Source organism: Oncorhynchus keta, chromosome 21, assembly GCF_023373465.1.
Source record: "Oncorhynchus keta strain PuntledgeMale-10-30-2019 chromosome 21, Oket_V2, whole genome shotgun sequence".
Taxonomy (NCBI): Eukaryota; Metazoa; Chordata; class Actinopteri; order Salmoniformes; family Salmonidae; genus Oncorhynchus; species Oncorhynchus keta.
The window spans coordinates 2,747,564-2,770,387 of NC_068441.1; the positions used below are offsets into that span (position 1 = coordinate 2,747,564).

The 22,824-nt window shown below is 41.8% G+C and overlaps 1 protein-coding gene across 1 annotated transcript; it reads right to left on the minus strand.

The window, feature by feature from the left end:
* Window positions 1–7,669: 7,669 nt before the first annotated feature.
* On the minus strand, window positions 7,670–21,340 carry LOC118399939 (U1 small nuclear ribonucleoprotein C-like). The gene is made up of 6 exons (XM_035796173.2): window positions 21,174–21,340; window positions 9,625–9,667; window positions 9,412–9,520; window positions 8,892–8,981; window positions 8,653–8,763; window positions 7,670–8,298 (listed from the first exon to the last, which is right to left on the minus strand). The coding sequence occupies exons 1-6, from the start codon at window positions 21,179–21,181 to the stop codon at window positions 8,189–8,191; spliced, it is 471 nt and encodes a 156-aa protein (XP_035652066.1). The 5' UTR covers window positions 21,182–21,340; the 3' UTR covers window positions 7,670–8,188.
* Window positions 21,341–22,824: the final 1,484 nt, after the last annotated feature.

Consider the following 22,824-nt stretch of genomic DNA (forward strand, 5'->3'; position numbering starts at 1 on the left):
GACGAAACTCTCGCCCGTGTAAACCAAACCTGCTGATTAAAAGGTCCTGTGTAGATTGTAATTTCAACCAGCAACTACAAGGAAATAACACTTACCATGGTAGTTTCATCAGCTGTAGTACAATATGATATGAAACATAGGACAAAACTATTTTAACTGCACTGGGTCTTTTACAGTGAATTACATGCAGGGACCATGTATCGCGAGATCTTGGCCAACAACCTCCTTGAAGATGGGTCGTGGCTGGGTCTTCCAGCATGACAACGACCCGAAACACACAGCCAGGGCAACTTAGGAGTGGCTCCGTAAGAAGCATCTCAAGGTCCTGGAGTGGCCTAGCCAGTCTCCAGACCTGAACCCAATAGAAAATATTTGGAGGGAGCTGAAAGTCCGTATTGCCCAGCGACAGCCCTGAAACCTGAAGGATCTGGAGAAGGTCTGTATGGAGGAGTGGGCCAAAATTCCTGCTGCAGTGTGTGCAAACCTGGTCAAGAACAACAGGAAATGTATGATCTCTGTAATTGCAAACAAAGGATTCTGTACCAAATATTAAGTTCTGCTTTTCTGATGTATGAAATACTTATGTCATGCAATAAAATGCAAATTAATTACTTAAAAATCATACAATGTGATTTTCTGGAGTTTTGTTTTAGATTCCGTCTCTCACAGTTGAAGTGTACCTATGCTAAAAATGACAGACCTCTACACGCTTTGTAAGTAGGAAAACCTGCAAAAATCGTCAGTGTATCAAATACTTGTTCTCCCCACTGTATATATAGATAGATACAGTATATTTACCAAATAAATATATATGGGTGATTGGAAATGATGCAGACAATTACATTGATGGAAGCCACAATCTAGCTGCAATAAAGATGATCTACCCGCTAATATTGAAAAAAAAAAATACATGGAGTAACAGAAATGAATGTAACCAAATGACGGGGGATTTACGGTACATTTACTAGGCCTACCGGTTACATACACGATGGGCAATTGATCAAAAATAAACGATTAAAGGGCAAACAATTCACAGAATGAAACAATGAATGCGCAAGAATTGGCGGGAGACAGCTGAGCACATTCTGGAGAGCTGAGTGCATGCATTCTGAGACACTCCATATCTTCGCCACACACCTATCCCCTTCTTCTTGTTGCAACATTTTAAATTATACTCAAAACACATTATCTTCACACATATTTTAGATGCTTTTCACTGACAAGACCCTTGTGTCCTGATGCAACAGACTGGTGAGTTATGTAAAGCTTCTCCCATTTCTCTCAATCTCATTCTCCCTGTCGCTCACTCAAACTCACACACGTGTAGATTCAGAGAAGAGTAAGATATTTGCCAATTACACCCATTTCCAACAATGTTCGTTGCAGCAGTGATATGACAGACATCACTTTTGAAAAATGTAATATTTTATTGTCACTAACTTTTTCACTCGTGAGTTCCAAATATCTCTAACGGTCATCCCAGCGTGAGTAAAAACGTGAGGTCAGAATGCCCTCGCTATTCCAAAATGTGATTGTTACGCAACAGGACAGTTAGTCTCGGGGAAAATATTGGAAGCGGATGTTCTGTTTGAATCGGATGACGTGTGTGTCGAGTGGAGATGAGAGTGAGAAGAACAGGATTACAGTGGCGAATGCAAAAGGAAATAAGAGCAGTAAAGTGGTAGTGGAATCTTGTAGGGAAACGGAAGGAACAAGGGTTTTGGATTGATGTTACCTGGGAGATCCGTTTGAAGTCTCGATTAAAATTGTAGATGCGTTGGATAAGGTGGCGTCGATGAAGGGGAAAAAAACGATTCCGTTTTGTTGTGTTTCTATGGAACAGAAGGAGCATGCTTTGCTTCTCAAGAAGACGTCAGATTGGAATGTCCCTTGTGTAGATCTTCGAAACAGGGCGCCCATCAAGGGTGTTATCTCTGGGGTGGTGCTCGAAGTAAACGCAAAGGATACACACGAAGAAATGGATCAAGTGGTTGGTGCACACCGACTGACTCGCATGGTAGAGTGTGGAAGCCCAGTCCATCAATTCTATAGTTTTTTAATGAACACTCTCTCCCTTCTCATGTGTATCTGGGTTATATGAGATTCCCTGTGAGGGCCTTCGTGTCCAAACCCACGCAGTGTGAGAAATGTCAATTATTTGGTTGTGTGTCCTGTTAGGGTGAAGGAGGCGGAGGTGGCAAGAATAAGGGCTGTCCAGAATGTCTCCTACCCGGAGGCATTGAGAAGAGTGGAAGAAAGACTTGAATTTGAAGAAGTAATGGTCGTAGTAGAGACACTATATGATGTTCCTTGTAAACAGGGGGATCCTGACATGTTGCATGTTAAGAAGGTGGACTTTGTAGTGTTTATTACTTTGGTTATCGACTCCACAGTGCAAACAGAGAGGAAATCTGAGAAAATAGGCATCATTGTGAGTGCGGCTGAGCGTTCTTTTGGGACTCAGGAACTTTTCTGCAGAGGCATTACAAGGGATTCTGTCGATGAATGCTCAGTCCTCACAGGCACCTGAGCCTGTGTAGGGATGTGATTTGAATGTGACTGAAGGAGTGGAATGGTTGTTTGATTTATTTGTGTATTTTGTATTATCTTGGGCCCTCCCGCCCCACAATGGAATATATTATTTTGGTTGTATTTCAATACCCTGTACAGTAGGTGGCAGCAATACACCAAAAGGACAGGACAGTTAACCTGCTCTGCCCTCAAACCAAGACACACATTGCCTGCTAATTATTTATAGGTTATATTTCAACTTGTCGATTTGAAATTATTTTTAAAGAAATGTATTTTCTAACACTGAATTGAGTTGTGTTCCGCCTCATTAATTCACATAGAAGTAGCCCATTTTACTGTTGTGGACAATTTATATTTGAGGCTTTACTGAACCGGAAAAACTTCTCTTCAATGAGAGCCCAAGCACCTTCCCAGTATTCCTCCAGATCAAGTACGCAGACATTTGCGCCGTCTAGCACAAGATTTCTCCACTAGCACATTTTCTGGCTGGCACTCGTATTGCCTTCATTGTTGTCTTCCTTACAAATAAATAACGTTGGGCGTGTTTGTGTTCCAATAAAAGTAAGTGCCTTATTTTCTGCATATGTTTTTGTCGTTTTTAGTATACCGTAAGTATGTATGGGCATAATGTATTTACTGTTTTGCAAGTTGCTCTTTTTTTAAACATTTAAGATATAACGGCCACCAACTTCTTCAACTAGTCCCATGGAAATACTTTTAGCCAGCTGAGTCCACAAAGTTTCTTCAGGAATGTCCTTTTCTAGTTCTTTTGAAATCTCAAATCGATAAAGTTGTAATGCGCTGATTCTCTTCACTGCAGATCTGAACCATCACATCACTTTTATTAATAAAATAAAACAATCTGCCAAAATATAAGCTGTGTCCCAGTCTTTCTCTGCATGTAATTGATGTGGGTGAATTATGAAACAATTACTACTGTATGCAGATTTTGCCATTGCATAATCTTTGTTAAATAAAAATCTGTTACAGATTTAAACTTTAATTGGTGGCTGTGGAAACAAATAGAAATGTAATGAACAATGTTTTCAATATTCAACGTTATCCTCTGCTATACAGTAGTTAATAGGCTGTAGCCAGGTGATCATTACCAGGTTATGAGGTCTTAAGTATGACCAGTAGGCTACCTAATATAGCACATAATACAGTGTTCAGAATTACGACCAACTGGTTGTATGGTGGTCAGAAAAGACATATTCTGGTCAGTAAAAATACATACCAAACAGATTTTGACCACTGGGTGTAGGGTAAGGTCACTTGTTTTGTTTTCAACATGTATTAGGTAAAACATGTTTTGCTGAAGGGAGGGCCATCCATTTTCATTTCAGAGACAGGCGGGAGACTCCGGCAGCGCCGGAGAGGAGGAAGGCTCTGGCACCACTGGACAGGCGGGAGCACCTGTAGGGATGAGACGGAGAGACAGCCTGGTGCGGGGGGGCTGCCACCGGAGGGCTGGTGTGTGGAGGTGGGCGCACTGGAGCTCTTGAGCACTGGAGCCTGTCCAACCTTACCTGGTTGAATGCTCTCGGTTGCCCTGCCAGTGGTGCGAGGCGAACCGGGGACACCGTGCGCAAGGCTGGTGCCATGTAAGCCGGCCAAAGGAGACGCACTGGAGACCAGATGCGTAGAGCCGGCTTCATGGCACTTGGCTGGATGCTCACTCTAGCCCGGCCGATAGGCGGAGCTGGTATGTACCGCACCGGGCTATGCACCCGCACTGGGGACACCGTGCGCTCCACCGCATAACACGGTGCCTGCCCGGTCTCTCTCGCCCTCCGGTAAACACAGGAAGTTGGCGCAGGTCGCCTACCTGGCTTCGCCATACTTCCTGTGTGCCCCCCCAAAACATTTTTGGGGCTGCCTCTCGGGCTTCCTTGCCAGCCGTGTTCCCTCATATCGCCGGCTCCTCTCTCCGGCTGCCTCTGCTCTCCTAGCAGCCTCCACCTGTTCCCATGGAAGGCGATCCTTTCCCGCCAGGATCTCCTCCCATGTGTAGCAACCCTTGCCGTCCAATACATCATCCCATGTCCATTCCTTCTTGTGCTGCTTCCGCTGCCTGTCACCACGCCGCTTGGTCCTGTTGTGGTGGGTGATTCTGTCATGGTTTCTTCTGTTGAAGGAGAGGCGGACCAAAACGCAGCGTGGTTATTTTGATACATCTTTAATAAAGATGAAAATAGAACAATATACAAAAACAAGAACCGTGAAAAAAAACAAAAACAGCCCTATCTGGTGTAACAAACACAAAGACAGGAACAATCACCCACAAAACCCAACACAAAACAGGCTACCAAAATATGGCTCCCAATCAGAGACAATGACTAACACCTGCCTCTGATTGAGAACCATATCAGGCCCAAACACAGAAACAGACAAACAAGACATCCAACATAGAATACCCACTCAGATCACACCTTGACCAAACAAAACATAGAACACACAAAGCAAACTATGGTCAGGGTGTGACAATTTGCCAATTATTCATTTCAAAATTCTTCAAGCTCTGTCAAATCAGTTGTTGATCATTGCTAATCAACCATTTTCAGATGTTATCATATATTCTCAAGTAGATTTAAGTCAAAACTGTAACTCAGCCACTCAGGAACATTCACTTGTCACGCAACACTTGGTAAGCAGTCTAGATTTATCCTTTTGTTTAAGGTTATTGTCCTGCTGAAAGATGAATTAATCTCCCAGGTTCTTGTGGAGTGCGCACTGAACCAGGTTTTCCTCTAGGATTTTGCCTGTGCTTAACTCCATTATGTTTATTTGTTTTATCCTGAAAAACTCCCCATTCCTTAACGATTCCAAGCATACACATAACATGATGCAGCCACCACTCTGCTTGAAAATATGGAGAGTGGTACTCAGTAATGTGTTGTATTGGATTGGCCCCAAACATAACACTTTGTATTCAGGACAAAAAGTGAATTGCTTTCACACATTTTTTTTGTAGTATTACTTTAGTGCAAACAGAATGCATGTTTTGGAATATGTTTATTCTGTACAGGCTTTCTTCTTTTCACTCTGTCAATTATGTTAGTATTGTGGAGTAAATATAATGTTGTTGATCCATCATCAGTTTTCTCCTATCACAGCCGTTAAACTCCTTAACTGTTTTAATGTCACCATTGGTCTTATGGTGAAATCCATGAGCGGTTTCCTTCCTCTCCGGCAACTGAGTTAGCAAGGACACCTGTATCGTTGTAGTGACTGGGTGCATTGATACACCATCCAAAGTGTAATTAATAACTTCATCATGCTTCAAGGGATATTCAATGTTATGTCAATCTGGGTTTGAAATTCACTGCTCAACTGAGGGACCTTACAGATAATTAATTATATGTGCAGAATACAGAGATGAGGTAGTCATCCATTCAAATTATTTACTTTTGAACTTATTTTGGCTTGCTATAACAAAGGAGTTGAATACTTATTGACTCAAGACATTTCAGCTTTTCATTTTTTATGAATTTACAAAGATTTCAATAAACATAATTGCACTTGTTGGCCAATGACCAAAAATCTCAATGTAAATCCATTTTAAATTCAGGCTATGACAACAAAAATGTGGAAAAAGAAGGTGTGTGAATATTTTCTGAAGGCACTGTATAATAGCCAACCCCTCGCAGATAGTCTACAGTGCAGGTATAACTGATGAGACTCACAACGATATCCAGAAGCCTCTGTAGATGAAGGGGAGATTTCTTCCTGCCCCAAATATCCTAACAGCCGCTGCTGTTCTAATCGCTCAGTGACAAATGCATTTAACAGGCAGGCAGCTTTTCTCAGCCAGTCAAAATCATTCATCAGTGTAAATTTTATGGATATATCAAAATAAACATCAATAGAAAACAGGTAGAACGAAATTTAGTGCAGCTAGTTTGCAGTCTTTCCAGCTCCAGTTTGGACATTTTCAGATAAATAACGTTAACCTATTCATCCACAGAATCAACCATATTCGTTACATTTCTGCTCCCAAATGCAAATAAACTGATCTATATCCACAATCTAGTTTTTATCGCAACCTGCTGTGCAGTATGATTGATTCAGAGTGAATAATTATTTCAGCTTGATGACCAAAACCAATATGTCATTAAACTCCAACAAGTAGTCTATTTAGGCCACTGAATATCATAATAGCCAAGTTCATTATGCATAAAATAAAGTTAATGAAAAACAAACCTAGATGATTGTAGTGTTATGTCTACGCCATGGTCTCATGTGGTACCGCCAACAAAAAAAACTAGCCTCCGCAGTGACAGTGGGATAATCTCATTTTGATTTAATTGATTCCTCACATCCTCTTGCCTCCTTCTCAAAACCCATCGGATTAAAGTATAGAGGGGATGGACCTCAGACCTTCTCATCCAATGGGTTATGAGAAGGTGACGAGAGGGGAGGTGAGGAATGAAGGATATGCAATTGAAATTCTACCAGTAAATATTAGGTGGTTATGCATCCCTGCCAGAGCAGAGAGAATACCTTGTTAAAAATTCTTGAAAATTTGTTGATATTGGCCTACACCTGTTAGCAACGAGTGTGGCTGAAATAGCCAAATCCACTCATTTGAAGGGTTGTCCACATACCTTTGGCCATGTAGTGTATTTGGCAAATTCCTCAAGGAGAAAAGCCTTATGCATATGATGAGTCATGCAGGAGAGAAGACATTTACATGCCCTATGTAACAAAGGCTTTGTTGCGGTAGGTACTTTAAAAATAACACACCTGAGACTTCACACGGGCAAGGACACGTTTGTGCAAGATGCTTCAAACTGAAAGGAGCCCTGACGGACCACATGCAGCTACACACTGGGGAGAAACCATTTAGCTACCAATGACCGTGGCAAATACTTCAGTCGGACAAATTCCCTTAAAAACCACATGCAGCAATACTGACAAGAAAAGGATATACAAGTGACCTGCGGAGAAAAAGAGTCAGTCTGAAAAGTAGACTTCTTTCTCTAGAAAACACTCAAGTGTCATATAGTTGAATAAAGCAGAGGTAAATTGAATAAAGTACACAGACCATTTTCTAAACAGGAGTCCTTGTTCATTTTATGAAGGTAGAAGCCTCATAAATCTATTATTCGAAAAAAAAAATCATTGAAGACCGACATACACTTTCAAGTCTACTCATTTTATTTCTTTCAAAAATAAAAAGACTGTGGGCCCAAAAAAATCATCATATTTTACTTTGGAAAAACAAATCACGTGATGAGGCATTTACATCAGAACAGTGACAAAATAATACCTGCTCTTTCTGACATGCATGTGCTTCTGTGCAACTGGTGCCACGTTAAACCTCCACAGCTGTATTCTCATTAGAGCAGCAGGAGGAAACAGAAACCTACTTGTGTTAAACAATACAACTATGCATCAAAACAAAAATATGACCGATACACTAAACACACAAAAAAAAACAGAAGTTTTGGTTATGTGAAACCACAATAAATAGCCTGTCAAAATGGTTTTGTGGTGATAAAGAGGGATGATGTGTAACTCTACCAAATGGGTTTTAAAGTGAAGACAATAGGTGGCCATTTCAAAAAACCCAAACAATGCATTTGGTGCAGTGTCCTCCAAAGATCATGTATATGGCAGTGTAGAACACAGGAGCGCCTCTTGATTTTGGGTCTCATCTGTCCGGCCGGATCATACCCGGTCTGATAAGCATCATTGGCCGATGGTGGCGCATCATATGTGGGCCAGGCATCATCTGCATGTGGCCCATTGGTGGTCGCATACCTGGACATACAGGACAGCAAACATATCTGATTTTACTTGGTTTTCACATTGTACCCTAATCATGGTCCAGTATACATGTCCCTTATGGACTATTATTGAATACATCACATCAAATCTTGGTGAAAAATATATCTCAAAGCTATGACTTTGACCAGGCATGAACTGTTCTTGTTCAGTGAAGATTTGTGAGCAGCAGCAGATACATTTTGGGTGAGAACTTGCAGATCTTTAATTCAATGCCCACCAAAAATATATTTTTTAGACACACACACACACACACACACACACACACACACACACACACATTGTTTACATCAACAATACATGATGTAGGTGTTGGGGCAATAATCTCACCTCCAGGCATCATTCCATGTGGTGGGGGCCCCATCATTTGCATCATATGAGGACCATGTCCACCCATAGGGGGCCCGGGCACTGGTAGCATGCCTGGGCGTGGAGGGCCACCTGGGGTTCACAAATGACAATTTAAAGCTCAGTCCCCAACACACCAAGTTATCAGTATTTTATTTAAATATAAATCATCCTCAAAATGCTAGACTAGCACTGTTGTGGTTGGTCCACAGTCTACATACCGATGTTTGGAGGAGGTAGCATGGCTCCGCCTGGGGGAGGGGCTCCAGGGAATGGGGTAGGAGGCATCTTACCAGACTGGAAGGCAGCCGCTGAGGAGGAAAACACAAGGCAACATGTTAACCTATTGTAGAGTTGACAGTCGCTGGACCAGGGCGCTATCCCTGAATTCACTACGTCGGTGTCCGATGTGGGATGGCACCCATGAGGCCATCGGAGATGCACGTGTTCACGTGAGGGACTTCGTATAGAGAAGCATGGGGACACGCAAGGGGGTAGTGTAGCGACCTTAAAAGATGTTCGGATCTCTTGGAGTAACGGCTAAGGTGTTGGGTTGACAGTCGCTGGACCAGAGTTCGAATCCAGGTCAGTGCTACCCCCGAATTCGAACGTTACACGCTTATTATGCAAGTATGGGTGTGTGGGGCTTGTGTATGTTTTGTATATGCACAAACTGTTGCTTATAAACGAAACCGCATAGAATCGGCTGAATGTTTAGCTACCCCCTTCATATCTGCTTACTTGTTTTATCGATGAGGCTCTGTGCCTGCTCCTCCATCCATTTCTGGTAGTAGTCTTTCACATTCTCTTTATGCTTTCGTCCACTACAGTGAGTCTTTCTCACCGATGGCTGTAAAAATATATAATGTTCAATTTAATGTTAATACAGGGTGCAATTTATGATGTGCTCGCTATTGTTAAAGGGTGCAGAGACTGAAAATTAGTCTGGCTTACCGAGTCATGTGTAAGGTACGTATCACAGTAGTCACAATAAAATCTGGGGGATACAAAAAAGCAAGTTAACCAATTCACTGGGAGGAAAAAAAAAAAAAAAAAAAAAAAAAAAAAAAAAACTTTAGCTGGGCCATGGACCAGAACAAACTAGCTTGGAGCAGTACCCTATATTTTTTACTATGCAAATAGAATGCTCTGGCTGGGAGAGTGAAGAAGATGCTAGCTAGTAGCTCTCGAAAACCCTTCTTAGTATGTAGGGTTTTCAGCAGACACATTTCTCTACAGTTGGTTCCATGGGGGAAATTCGGACCCAAGTTAAGCGCACACGAATGGACTGTATTCCCCTTTATGCTCTTCTCTCTCTTTGTATTCTAACCTTGAACTTATGTTATTCACCAGCTGTTAGTTTGGGGTGGATGTCAGCGAAATTAAGGTGTGGCAGGGGTGTGTATTTTTTTTTTCCCTCCCCAATTTCATGATATCCAATTGAAAGTTAGTCTTGCCCCATCACTGCAACTCCAGTACAGACTTGGGAGAGGCGAAGGGCGAGAGCCGTGCGTCTTCCGAAACATGACCCCGCTAAGCCGCACTGTTTCTTGGCACAATGCTTGTTTAACCCGGAAGCCAGCCGCACTTAATATGTCAGAGGAAACACGTACACCTGGCGACCGTGTCAGCGTGCACTCCGCCTGGCCCGCCACAGGAGTCCATAGAGCATGACGGGACAAGGACAACCCGGCCGGCCAAACCCTCCCCTAACCCCGACGACTCTGGGCCAAATGTGCGCCGCCTCATGGGTCTCCCGGGGCGCGGCCGGCTGCGACACAGCCTGGGATCGAACCAGGATCTGTAGTGACGCAACTAGCACTGCGATGTAATGCCTTAGACCGCTGCATCACTCGGGAGGCAGATACACTGTATTCTGACCATTACCACCTTTAAGAGCGTCTGCTAAATGACTTAAATGTAAATGTAAATGTTTATGTGGAAGGAAACCATGAATAAGGTTGAGTGAACCTACAGGTTCCAAGTGGAAAAATAATAACACCATTCTCCATGCACTGTAATTTATAAATTGTTAAAGACATAGGTAAAATGAGTAATCAGTTTGGATAATGGGATTGTAAATAAACAAAGCAATTGTTTTAGGATGTTTCCTTATGATCCTTGGAGACGAATGTGAAACCATATGGACGCAAACTCAAAATCACATCAACATTGCAGCCTTTTTTCCATAGTGAAGTCCACTATAAATATCTGTGCTGTTTAGTGTTGTCAAGATAGCAGAATTTGACTTCGATGCCAGGTTTAGTATCACGGTACTCAGTACTAAAACGATACCATGGGGCAAAAAAGAAAGCGTATTAGCTAGTCACGGATTAATCATTGAACAATATGTTGATAAATGGTAGAACGACTAAAATAACTATAATTTATTCTATATAAAATTTTTCAAAAATAAAACTATTTTGAATGAACAGAAGAATCTTACATTTTCCTTATGCAAAACCATGACTCGGACCATTCAAAAATAATTGTACAATTACAACGGTTTTAAAATGTAATATATAATACATATAATCACAGTTAAATTTTCTAATCTACGGCCAAAATATTGGGTCAAATGACATTCATTAGACCGGATTCATTATAGCTAAACTATTGAATAGATTATATGAATAGTATAGATCCAAAACAAAAAAAAAACACTTTGAAGCTCATTTCTGAAGTTTCTATACAGAACAAAAATATAACATGTAATGTGTTGTTCCCACGTTTCATGAGCAGAAAAAAAAGATCCTAGAAATGTCCCAGACGCAAAAAAATATAATTTCTCAAATTTTGTGCAGAAATGTTTACATCCGTGTTCGTGAGCATTTCTCATTTGCCAAGATAATCCATCCACCTGACAGGTGTGGCATATCAAGAAGCTGATCATTACACAGGCGCACCTTGTGCTGGGGCCAACAAAAGAACACTATAAAACGTGCGTCACATAACGTCACATAACACAATTCCACAAATGTTTTGATGGAGCGTGCAATTGGCATGATGACTGCAGGAATGTCCAGCAGTTGGTATCCAGAATTTAAATGTGTAATTTCTCTATCATAAACTGCCTCCGTTGTTTTAGAGAATATGGCAGTATGTCCAACTAGCCTTGCAACCGCAGACCACATGTGACTACGCCGGCCCAGGACCTCCACATCTCGCTTCTTCACCTGCGGAATCATCAGAGACCAGCCACCTAGACAGCTGATGAAACAGAAGTATTTATGTCTGTAATAAAGCCCTTTTGTGGGGAAAAACTCATTCTTATTGGCTGAGGCTGGCTCCAAAATGGGTGGGTCTGGCTCCCAAGTGGGTGGGCCTATGGCCTCCCATGGCTGCGTCCCTGCCCAGATATGTGAAATCCATAGATTAGTGCCTAATTAATTAATTTATATTGACTGATTTCCTTATATGAACTGTAACTCGGTAAAAACATTGAAATTGCTGCATATACAGTGCATTCGAAAAATATTCAGACCCCTTGACTTTTTCCACATTTTGTTACGTTACAGCCTTATTCTAAGCCCTCTAGGAGAAATCATTAAAAAAAATGTATAAAATGGAAATGTTGTCAATGTACCACATTGAACGTGGCCTACATAAACCCAACCTCACTCCGAAATTACTTTAACATACAGTACCTTGTGTAAAACAAATTAGAGGAGAAACGTTCAACTATTCAACGTCACTAAGGTGGAGCACAGCTACGCAAATTAGTATGGAAGATGATCAGTATTCATATGTGGTGACATGATAGCTCAGCAGAAACTAACACAGCTGGATTCCAAAGACATCTTGGCCCGGTTGGAACTTAGGGCAGCGATGGAACTTTGACTTATTCATGTTTTACCGATGCAACTTTTTATACAACAGTTCGAATTGTAACATGCTTTTCCCATAACACCACGCAGAGAGCACATTCACTGAGTGCATCATTGAGGCATTTGTCAATACCGACAGGATCTAAAAAAAAAAGGCAACACTGCTCTCTGTATCGGATCAGCGTTCTCCCAAACATTAGAATTATTCTACATTACTGATGACGGATAAGCTCCTGGAGAGATAATATCACCAATTGCTTCAAATATTGATGAGACTCTCAAACACATACATACAGTTGAAGTCAGAAGTTTAAATACACTTAGGTTGGAGTCATAAAAACTCGTTTTTCAACCACTCCACTAATTTCTTGTTAAAACAAACTAGATTTTTGTATACGACAAGTACATTTTCCAACAATTGTTTACAGACAGATTATTTCACTTATATATATAGCTGTCATCAAGGCAAAGGATGGTTACTTTGAAAAATCTAAAGTATATCTAGATTTGTTTAACACTTTTTGGTTACTACATGATTCCATATGTGTTATTTAAAATCACATTTTATTCGTCACATGAGCCAAAAACAACAGGTTTTCACCTGTTCACCTTACAGTGAAATGCTTACATACAAGCACCTAACAAACAATGCAGTTAAAACAATTATAAATAACCCAAAAAATTTGTAAGAATAAGAAATAAAAGTAACAAGTAATTAAAGAGCAGCAGTAAAATAACAATAGCAAGACTATACAAAGGTGAGTACCGGTACAGAGTCAATGTGCGGGGTCACCGGTTAGTTGAGGTACTATGTACATGTAGGTAGAGTTATTAAAGTGACTATGCATAGATGATAACAACAGAGAGTATCAGCGGTATAAAAAAAGGGGGGGGGGGGATGCAAATAGTCTAGGTAGCCAGAAGCTGTTTAGAAGCCTCTTGGACCTAGACTTGACGCTCCGGTACCACTTGCCGTGCGGTAGCAGAGAGACTGGTCTATGACTAGGTTGGCTGGAGTCCAACCAATTTTTAGGGCCTTCCTCTGACACCGCCTGGTATAGAGGAACTTGAAGCACTCAACCTGCTCCACTACACTGTAATCCACAATCATCTCCTTTGTCTTGATCACGTTGAGGGAGAGGTTCTTGTCCTGGCACCACACGGCCAAGTCTTTGACCTCCTCCCTATAGGCGGTCTCGTCGTTGATCAGGCCTACCACTGTTGTGTCATCGGCAAACTTAATGATGGTGTTGGAGTTGTGCCTGGCCGTGCAGTCATGAGTGAACAGGGAATACAGGAGGGGATTGAGTACATACCCCTGAGGGGCCTCCGTGTTAAGGATCAGCAAGGCGGATGTGTTGTTACCTACCCTGACCACCTGGGGGCAGCCCATCAGGAAGTCCAGGATCCAGTTGCAGAGGGAGGTGTTTAGTCCCAAAGTCCTTAGCTTAGTGATGAGCTTTGGCAATATGGTGTTGAACACTGAGCCGTAGTCAGTGGGAAAGGGCAGTGTGGAGTGCAATAGAGATTGCATCTTCTGTGGATCTGTTGGGGTGGTGTGCAAATTGGAGTGGGTCTAGGGTTTCTGGGATAATGGTGTCACAAAGACACGATAGCTTGCAAGGATGTGAGCCATGACCAGCCTTTCAAAGTACTTCATGGCTACAGACAGGAGGTAATTCAGGCAGGTCACCTTAGTGTTCTTGGAAACAGGGACTATGGTGGTCTGCTTAAAACATGTTGATATTATAGACTCAGGGAGAGGTTGAAAATGTCGGATTGAAGAACACTTGCCAGTTGGTCAGCGCATGCTCGCAGTACACGTCCTGGTAATCTGTCTGGCCCTGCGGCCTTGTGAATGTTGACCTGATTAAAGTTCTTAATCACATCGGCTGCTGAGAGCGTGCTCACACAGTCTTCCGGAACAGCTGGTGCTCTCATGCATGTTTTAGTGTTATTTGCCTCAAAGCGAGCATAGAAGTCACTGGGCAGCTCTCGGCTGTGGTTCCCTTTGTAGTCTGTAATGGTTTGCAAGCCCTGCCACATCCGATGAGCGTCAGAGCCGGTGTAGTACGATTCGATCTTAGTCCTGTATTGATGCTTTGCCTGTTTAATGGGTCGTCCGACGGTATAGCGGGATTTCTTATAAGCTTCCGGGTAAGAGTCCCGCTCCTTGAAAGTATTAGCTCTAGTCTTTAGCTTAGTGCGGATGCTGCCTGTAATCCATGGCTTCTGGTTGGGTTTGTACCTACGGTCAACTGTGGGGAAAACGTCATTGATGCACTCATTGATGAAGCCAATGACTGATGTGTTGTACTCCTCAATACCACCGGAGGAATCCCGGAACATTATCCAGTCTGTGCTTGTAAAACAGTCCTGTAGCTTAGCATCCGCTTCATCTCACCACTTTTTTTTTTATTGATCCGAGTCAATGGTGCTTGCTTAAATCAGGAGGATAGAATTATGGTCAGATTTGCAAAATGGAGGGAGAGGGAGAGCTTTGTATACATCTCTGTGTGTGGATTAAAGGTGTTCCAGAGTTTTTTCACCCTCTGGTTGCACATGTAACATGCTGATAGAAATTTGGTAAAACTAATTTCAGTTTCCCTGTATTAAAGTCCCCGGCCACTGGTATTGTCGCCTCTGGATGAGCATTTTCATGTTTGCTTATGACGGAATACAGCTCATTCAGTGCGGTCTTAGTGCCAGCATCAGTCTGTTGCGGTATATAGACCGCTACGAAAAATACAGATGAAACTCTAAGTAGATAGTGTGGTCTACAGCTTATCATGAGATGCTCTACCTCGAGGCAAACCCTCGAGACTTCCTTAGATATCGTGCACCAGCTGTTATTTAGAAAAATACATAGTCCACTGCTCCTTGTCTTAACAGACACCACTGTTCTGTCCCACCGATACAGCTTATAACCAGCCAGCATGAAGCATTAGATATTACAGTTTTGAATATCCCGTTGGTAGTTTAATCTTCCGCGTATGTCATCGATTTTATTTTCCAAAGATTGCACGTTTGCTAGTAGAATGGAAGGAAGTGGGGGTTTATTATTGCAGTCTTGATGTTCAGAAGTTATTTTTGGTCATGAGAGGCAGTAGCAGAAACATTATGTACATAATAACTTACAAACAAAGCAAAGAAATGAACATAAACCACAGTTAGGAATACATAAAAAGGTCAGCCTTGTTCTCCGGGCGCCATCTTACATATAGTTCATAGTTTTGATGTCTTCACTATTATTCAACAATGTAGAAAATAGTAAAAATAAAGAAAATCCCTGGAATGAGTAGGTATGTCCAAACTTTTGACTGGTACTGTATATATTGTTTTTGGGGAGGGGGTTGCCTGTTTTGCATGTTATTTTGCCATCAATATGTGTTACATAGGTTTTTTTGTTGTAAAATCATTGAGTTAATAAACCCACATTCAAACATGGTTTCTTTTTTGCTTTCTTGAGTAAGGCAGCTCCAAAATGCAAGTGTTTCAACCTAGCTCTGTGCATTCTGTGGTGGTGGGGCAGCCAGCGGGAAAAAAACAGAGCACAGGGGTTGGTAATGTTCTGCATTTGCGCCGTGATAGGCTCAGTGTTCTGTCACTCATGGGGACACTATGCCACCACCAAATCAAAGGGTAGAACTCACAAATTCAAGCCCCTTGAGTGCTGCCAGAGAGTGATATTAGAAGTGCCCATCCAAAAAGGCTCAAGGTCATTGGCCACAGATACAATTTTGTCAAATCACGCTATACGTACAGAAGTTTGATTGGACTGATCAGGTCAACCTCATACATTCAAAATCTCAGCTAGCAGTTATTATCATGAATCAAGTTGACAATCTACTGCCAAATCCTTTTTCATCCTTGTCATCATACATCATACATCATACTTTCCAGGTCTATACCCAAACAGTTTGAACTACAAATTAAAAAAATGAACCTCTCCAGAAATAAGTCTCTCACTGTTGCCGCCTGGTATCGACCCCCCTCCGCTCCCAGCTGTGCCCTGGACACCATTTGTGAATTGATCACCCCCCATCTAGCTTCAGAGTTTGTTCTGTTAAGTGCCCTAAACTGGGATATGCTTAACACCCCGGCAGTCCTACAATCTAAGCTAGATGCCCTCAATCTCACACAAATCATCAAGGAACCCACCAGGTACTAAATCTGTAAACATATGGGCACCCTCAGACCTTATCCTGACCAACTTGCCCTCCAAATACACCTCCGTTATTTTCAATCAGGATCTCAGCGATCACTGTCTCATTGCATGTATCCACTATGGGCCCGCGGTCAAACGACCACCCCTCATCACTGTCAAACGCTCCCTAAAACACTTCAGCGAGCACTTTTCCTCACCATCTTAGATAAGCATGCTCCGTTCAAAAAATGCAGAACCAAGAAGAGATATAGCCCTTGGTTCACACTCAAGACCTGACTGCCCTTGACCAGTACAAAAACATCCTGTGGCTGACTGCAATAGCATCGAATAGTCCCCACGATATGCACCTGTTCAGGGAAGTCAGGAACCAATATACAAGGTACAGGTAACACGGTCATCACTGACAAATCCATGATAAAAGAACATTTCAATAAGCATTTCTCAACTGCTGGCCATGCCTTCCTCCTGGCTACTCCAACCCCAGCCAACAGCTCTGCCTCCCCCGCAGCTACTCGCCCATGTCTCCCCAGCTTCTCCTTCACCCAAATCCAGACAGCAGATGTTCTGAAAGAGCTGCAAAACCTGGACCCGTACAAATCAGCTGGGCTAGACAATCTGGACCCTCTCTTTCTAAAACTATCCCATTGTTGCAACCCCTATTATCAACCTGTTTAACCTCTTTAGTATCGTCCGAGATCCCTAAAGATTGGAAAGCTGCCGCGGTCCTCCCCATCTTCAAAGGGGGTGACAGCCTAGACCCAAACGGTTACAGACCTATCTAAAGTCTTCGAAAGCCAAGTTAATAAACAGATCACTGACCATTTCGAATCCCACCGTACCTTCTCCGCTGTGCAATCCGGCTTCTGAGCCGGACACGGGTGCACCTCAGCCACGCTCAAGGTACTAAACGATATCATAACCACCATCGATAAAAGACAGTACTGTGCAGCCGTCTTCATCGACCTAGCCAAGGCTTTCGACTCTGTCAATCACCGTATTCTTATTGACAGACTCAATAGCCTTGGTTTTTCTAATGACTGCCTCGCCTGGTTCACCAACTACTTTGCAGGCAGAGTTCAGTGTGTCAAATCGGAGGGCATGTTGTCCGGACCTCTGGCAGAGCCTCCTTCACTCACGCCGCCAAACTTACCCTAGTAAAACTGACTATCCTACCGATCCTCGACTTCGGCGATGTCATCGACAAAATAGCTTCCAACACTCTACTCAGCAAACTGGATGCAGTCTATCACAGTGCTATCCGTTTTGTTACCAAATCACCTTATACCACCCACCACTGCGACCTGTATGTTCTAGTCGGCTGGCCCTCGCTACATATTCGTCGCCAGACCCACTGGCTCCAGGTCATCTATAAGGCTATGCTAGGTAAAGCTCTGCCTTACTGGTCGCGATAACAACATCCACCCGTAGCACACGTTCCAGCAGGTATATCACACTGATCATCCCCAAAGCCAACACCTAATTTGGCCGCTTTTCCATCCAGTTCTCCGCTGCCAGTGACTGGAACGAATTGCAAAAAAAAAAAAAAAACATTTTTTTTTTTTAATTGACAGAAGTTGGAGACTTATTTCCCTCATCAACTTTAAACATCAACTATCTGAGCAGCTAACCGATCACTGCAGCTGTACATAGTAGAGGTCGACCGATTAATTGGAATGGACGATTATTTAGGCCTGATTACAAGTTTTCATAACAATTGGAAATCTGTATTTTTGGGCGCCGATTTCCGATTTTTATACCTTCATTTAACTAGGCAAGTCAATTAAAAACACATTCTTATTTTCAATGAAGGCCTAGGAACGGTGGGTTAACTGCCTTGTTCAGGGGCAGAACGACAGATTTTCACCTTTTCAGCTCAGGGGATCTCGTCCAACGCTCTAACCATTACACGCCACGAGGAGCCTGCCTGTTACGCGAATGCAATAGAAGCCAAGGTCAATTTCTAGCTAGCATTAAACGTATCTTATAAAAAACAATCAATCATAATCACTAGTTATAACTACTAATCCAGTTTAGCAGGGAATAATAACCAGGTGAAATTGTGTAATTTCTCTTGTGTTCATTGCACGCAGAGTGAGGGTATATGCAACAGTTTGGGCTGCCTGGCTCATTGCGAACTAATTTTCCAGAACTCTACATAAATATGACATAACATTGAAGGTTGTGCAATGTACCAAGAATATTTAGACTTAGGGATGCCACCCGTTAGATAAAATACCGAACGGTTCCGTATTTCACTGAAATAATAAATGTTTTGTTTTCGAAATAGTTTCCAGATTCGACCATATTAATGACCAAAGGCTCGCATTTGTGTGTTATTATGTTATAATTAAGTCTGATTTGATAGAGCAGTCTGAGCAGCAGCAGGCCCGCAATCATTCATTCAAACAGCACTTTCGTGCATTTTGCCAGCAGCTCGTCGCAAGCACAACACTGTTTATGACTTCAAGCCTATCAGCCTAATGGCTGGTGTAACCGATGTGAAATGGCTAGCTAGTTAGTTGGGTGTGCGCTAATACTGTTGTCACTCGCTTTGAGATTTGGAGCAGTTATTCCCTTTGCGCTGCAAGAGCCGCGGCTTTTGTGGAGCGATGGGTAACGCTGCTTCGAGTGTGGCTGTTGTCGATGTGTTCCTGGTTCGAGACCAGGTAGGGGCGAGGAGAGGGACGGAAGCTATGCTGTTACAATGACAATACTGTAGTGCCTATAATAACATCCAATAGTCAAAGGTATAAGAGATAAATAGTCCTATAAATACTATATTAACTACAACCTAAAACCTCTTACCTTGGAATATTGAAGTCTCATGTTAAAAGGAACCAACTTTCATATGTTCTCATGTTCTGAGCAAGGCTTTTTTACATGGCACATATTGCATATTGGCACATTTTATTTTCTTCTCCAACACTTTGCTTTTGCAATATTTAAACCAAATTGAACATGTTTCATTATTTATTTGAGGCTAAATTGATTGTATTGATGTATTATATTAAGTTAAAATAAGTGTTCATTCAGTATTATTGTAATTGCCATTATTACAAATGAATGAAAACATTTTTATTTTATTTTTAAAATCGGCCGGTTAATCGGTATCGGCTTTTTTGGTCCTCCAATAATCGGTATCGGCGTTAAAATCATAATCGGTCGACCTCTACATAGTACATAGTCCATCTGTAAATAGCCCACCTAATCTACCTACCCCTATACTGTTTTTATTTTATTTACTTTTCGGCTCTTTTGCACACCAGTATCTCTACTTGCACATCATCATCTAGCTCATGTATCACTCCAGTGTTAATCTGCTACATTTTAATTATTCGCTCCTATGGCCTATTTATTGCCTACCTCCTCATGCCTTTTGCACACACTGACTTTTTTTCCTACTGTGTCATTGACTTTTTATTGTGTTATTGGATTGTTTAATGTTTATGTGTAACTCTGTTGTTGTCTGTGTCACACTGCTTTGCTTTATCTTGGCCAGGTCGCAGTTGCAAATGAGAACTTGTTCTCAACTAGCCTACCTGGTTAAATAAAGGTGAAATAAAAACATTTAAAACATGTTTTTTAAAAGACAGTAAATGAGGCTAAATGACCTGTTTTACAGCCAGAAAAAGCTACGCTGATAGCCAGGTGCAGCAGTGGTAAGGTGTTGGGACAGCTTTATGTAGGCCCTAACAGATTGTGGGCAATCTCACAGTTATAGTGAAATTAATGCATTGTTTCGTGTTGTGTAGTGGCTTTGCTGGCATGTAATGCCCCACCAAGATTTACATGCTAAAATTGCCACTGGAAAAGACACGGGATCTCAGCCATAAGAAGTTAAGATTCACGGAAACATCCGAGGTGACACATTCGAAATTGGCACTTCAAGCCGAAATATATCATACTTTGCCTAAAATTATGACTTAGCTACATTGTCGTGCAACATCATGGGTAAGCTCTGGCCATCGTCTTTCAGGATGAAAAAGTGGATTTCTACTGGTGTGGGCGTTTAACCTTTTGTTTATCGAAAGTTATTCCTCGCTGATATGAAAGATGCATTCAGTACCCCAAGCGATGCGTTTTAACTTTCAGAACGAGTCGGGGATCTTTACAAAAAGATACTATCGTCAGGCGCTAAAGCAGTTAGCGTCTATGAATGGGTAAGCTAGCTAGTCTAGATAAAACATATTTCACATACACAATTTAACTTTAGTTAAGGCAAATGAGATCATTACCACGATATGGCATAGCTAAATGAGAACAAATAGCTTAGTATCAAAACCGCGAACTGGCAAGATGGGAATGAATAATGAGCTAAATGGAAACGCTAAAGGTCGTAATGCTAACGTTTACAATTGGGGGGCAGACACAAAATATACACAATCTCGATTTAAAAAGAATCGTTCCCAAACATACGTTTTAAAACATTGAAACATGTAAATATTGCAGGTGACGCAGCGATAAAATACTTGGAAATAACACTTGAATTGAGGGATTTCGCAACTTACTTAGGCATATTTTTGTGTTCTTCACGAGACGCTCAGTGAGATCATTTCCTGTGTTGAGGGTTGCCAGGCCTTCGCAAATGTAAATTGGTCATAAGGCCTGAAAACCAGCAGCAATATTAGTTTCCACTTTTATCCAATAAACCCTTTCCCATAACGACCTCGGGGGAATTAAGAAATAATATAGACTTAATTTAATTCGGTTTTCATTAAAATAATAATTATTGAGAGCTTTGCAAGAGAAAATATAATTCCCCTTTATTAAACGACCCAGATCATTTCCAATTTCACTTGTTCTGGCTGATATGATTAAGCTGGTTGGTTCGAGCCCTGAATGCTGATTGGCTGACAGCCGTGGCATATCAGAACGTATACCACGGCTATGTCAAAACATGTATTTTTACTGCTTTAATTACGTTGGTAATATATTTTATGGAAAAGGGATTGGAAATAGGTGGCTCCATAATGACCAATCGAAGTAGCCTACCTACAACTGGCAAAAAGTTGTCACAAAGGTGCTCTGTCTCCGTGACTCAGCTGCCTGCTGCAGAACTCTCTCAACCAGTGCTCTCAACACACACATAGACACCCCTCCGGTCCTCCCCATTATTCATTCACTTACTCACTCACAGCCTGATAGTGAGCATCAGCAGGTCACAGTGAGATTTTTTTTTTAACATAAGAGAAATGCCATGGCGGCCGCGATGCAATTTAGAAATAGCCCAAACCTCGCAACCAATACATTTTATAACCGGTGATATCGTTTTTATTAGTAACCAATTTTAGGAATATGTGGACATGGCAACCCTGCCTGTGTTCCCACTCTCAATTGTTCGAAAATTCAAAGGTTGCCCATAAATAGTTCCGCCTAATAATGTCATACTTTTTCTCATCACAAATTATGATTTCCCTGTGGAGAGTTGTTGATTAGTCTAATTAATTAATGCAATAAAGGACTTCTGATTATTTAATTGTGTTTTTCCTTAGAACGACCCAGATTATTGTTTTGAAACCATCATTAGCTAAAGAAAAGCAAATTAAAATAACAATTCAAATAGCAACAGATGACCGATGACAAAAGTCCGCACCAAAGACAGTTTTAGAATTCATTTTAAGATTATTCTATTGGTTTTAAAACAATCCACGATTGTGCACCCCAAAACATGTCTGACATGCTTCAAATGCACTAGCCTTTTAACTATCCCAAAGCCGAGGACCAAGAGGCATGGAGAGGCAGCCTTCAGTTACTAATACCCAGCCTCTGGAATAGCCTGCCAGCAGAGTATGTGAGCAGAGCTGAGAGTGCCCAATTTGACTGGAGCCTTGGGCGAGACTTGAGCATCGGCCTTCTCATCTCGTCCAGTAGAGCTCACTTGACGAGCTCAGGGCATGCATTTGTAGTCTACTTGTGTGCTGCTATAGCCCCTTGCTTTAGCTACTGTCATGGAGTTCCCTAAATATTTTCATAAAGAAGTTAGTAAAACACACAGGGGCTAAATTAAGGTGATTTACAAAAATGAGGACCAAGAGCAAGATAGGGAGTGTGGTGATGTAGTGTCCACAACTAAAGAATCATTGTGGAATCTGACAATACACTTGATGGTGTACTTACTATGTGAACATGCTTTAAGAAAGGAAGGAGGTGGGTATATAA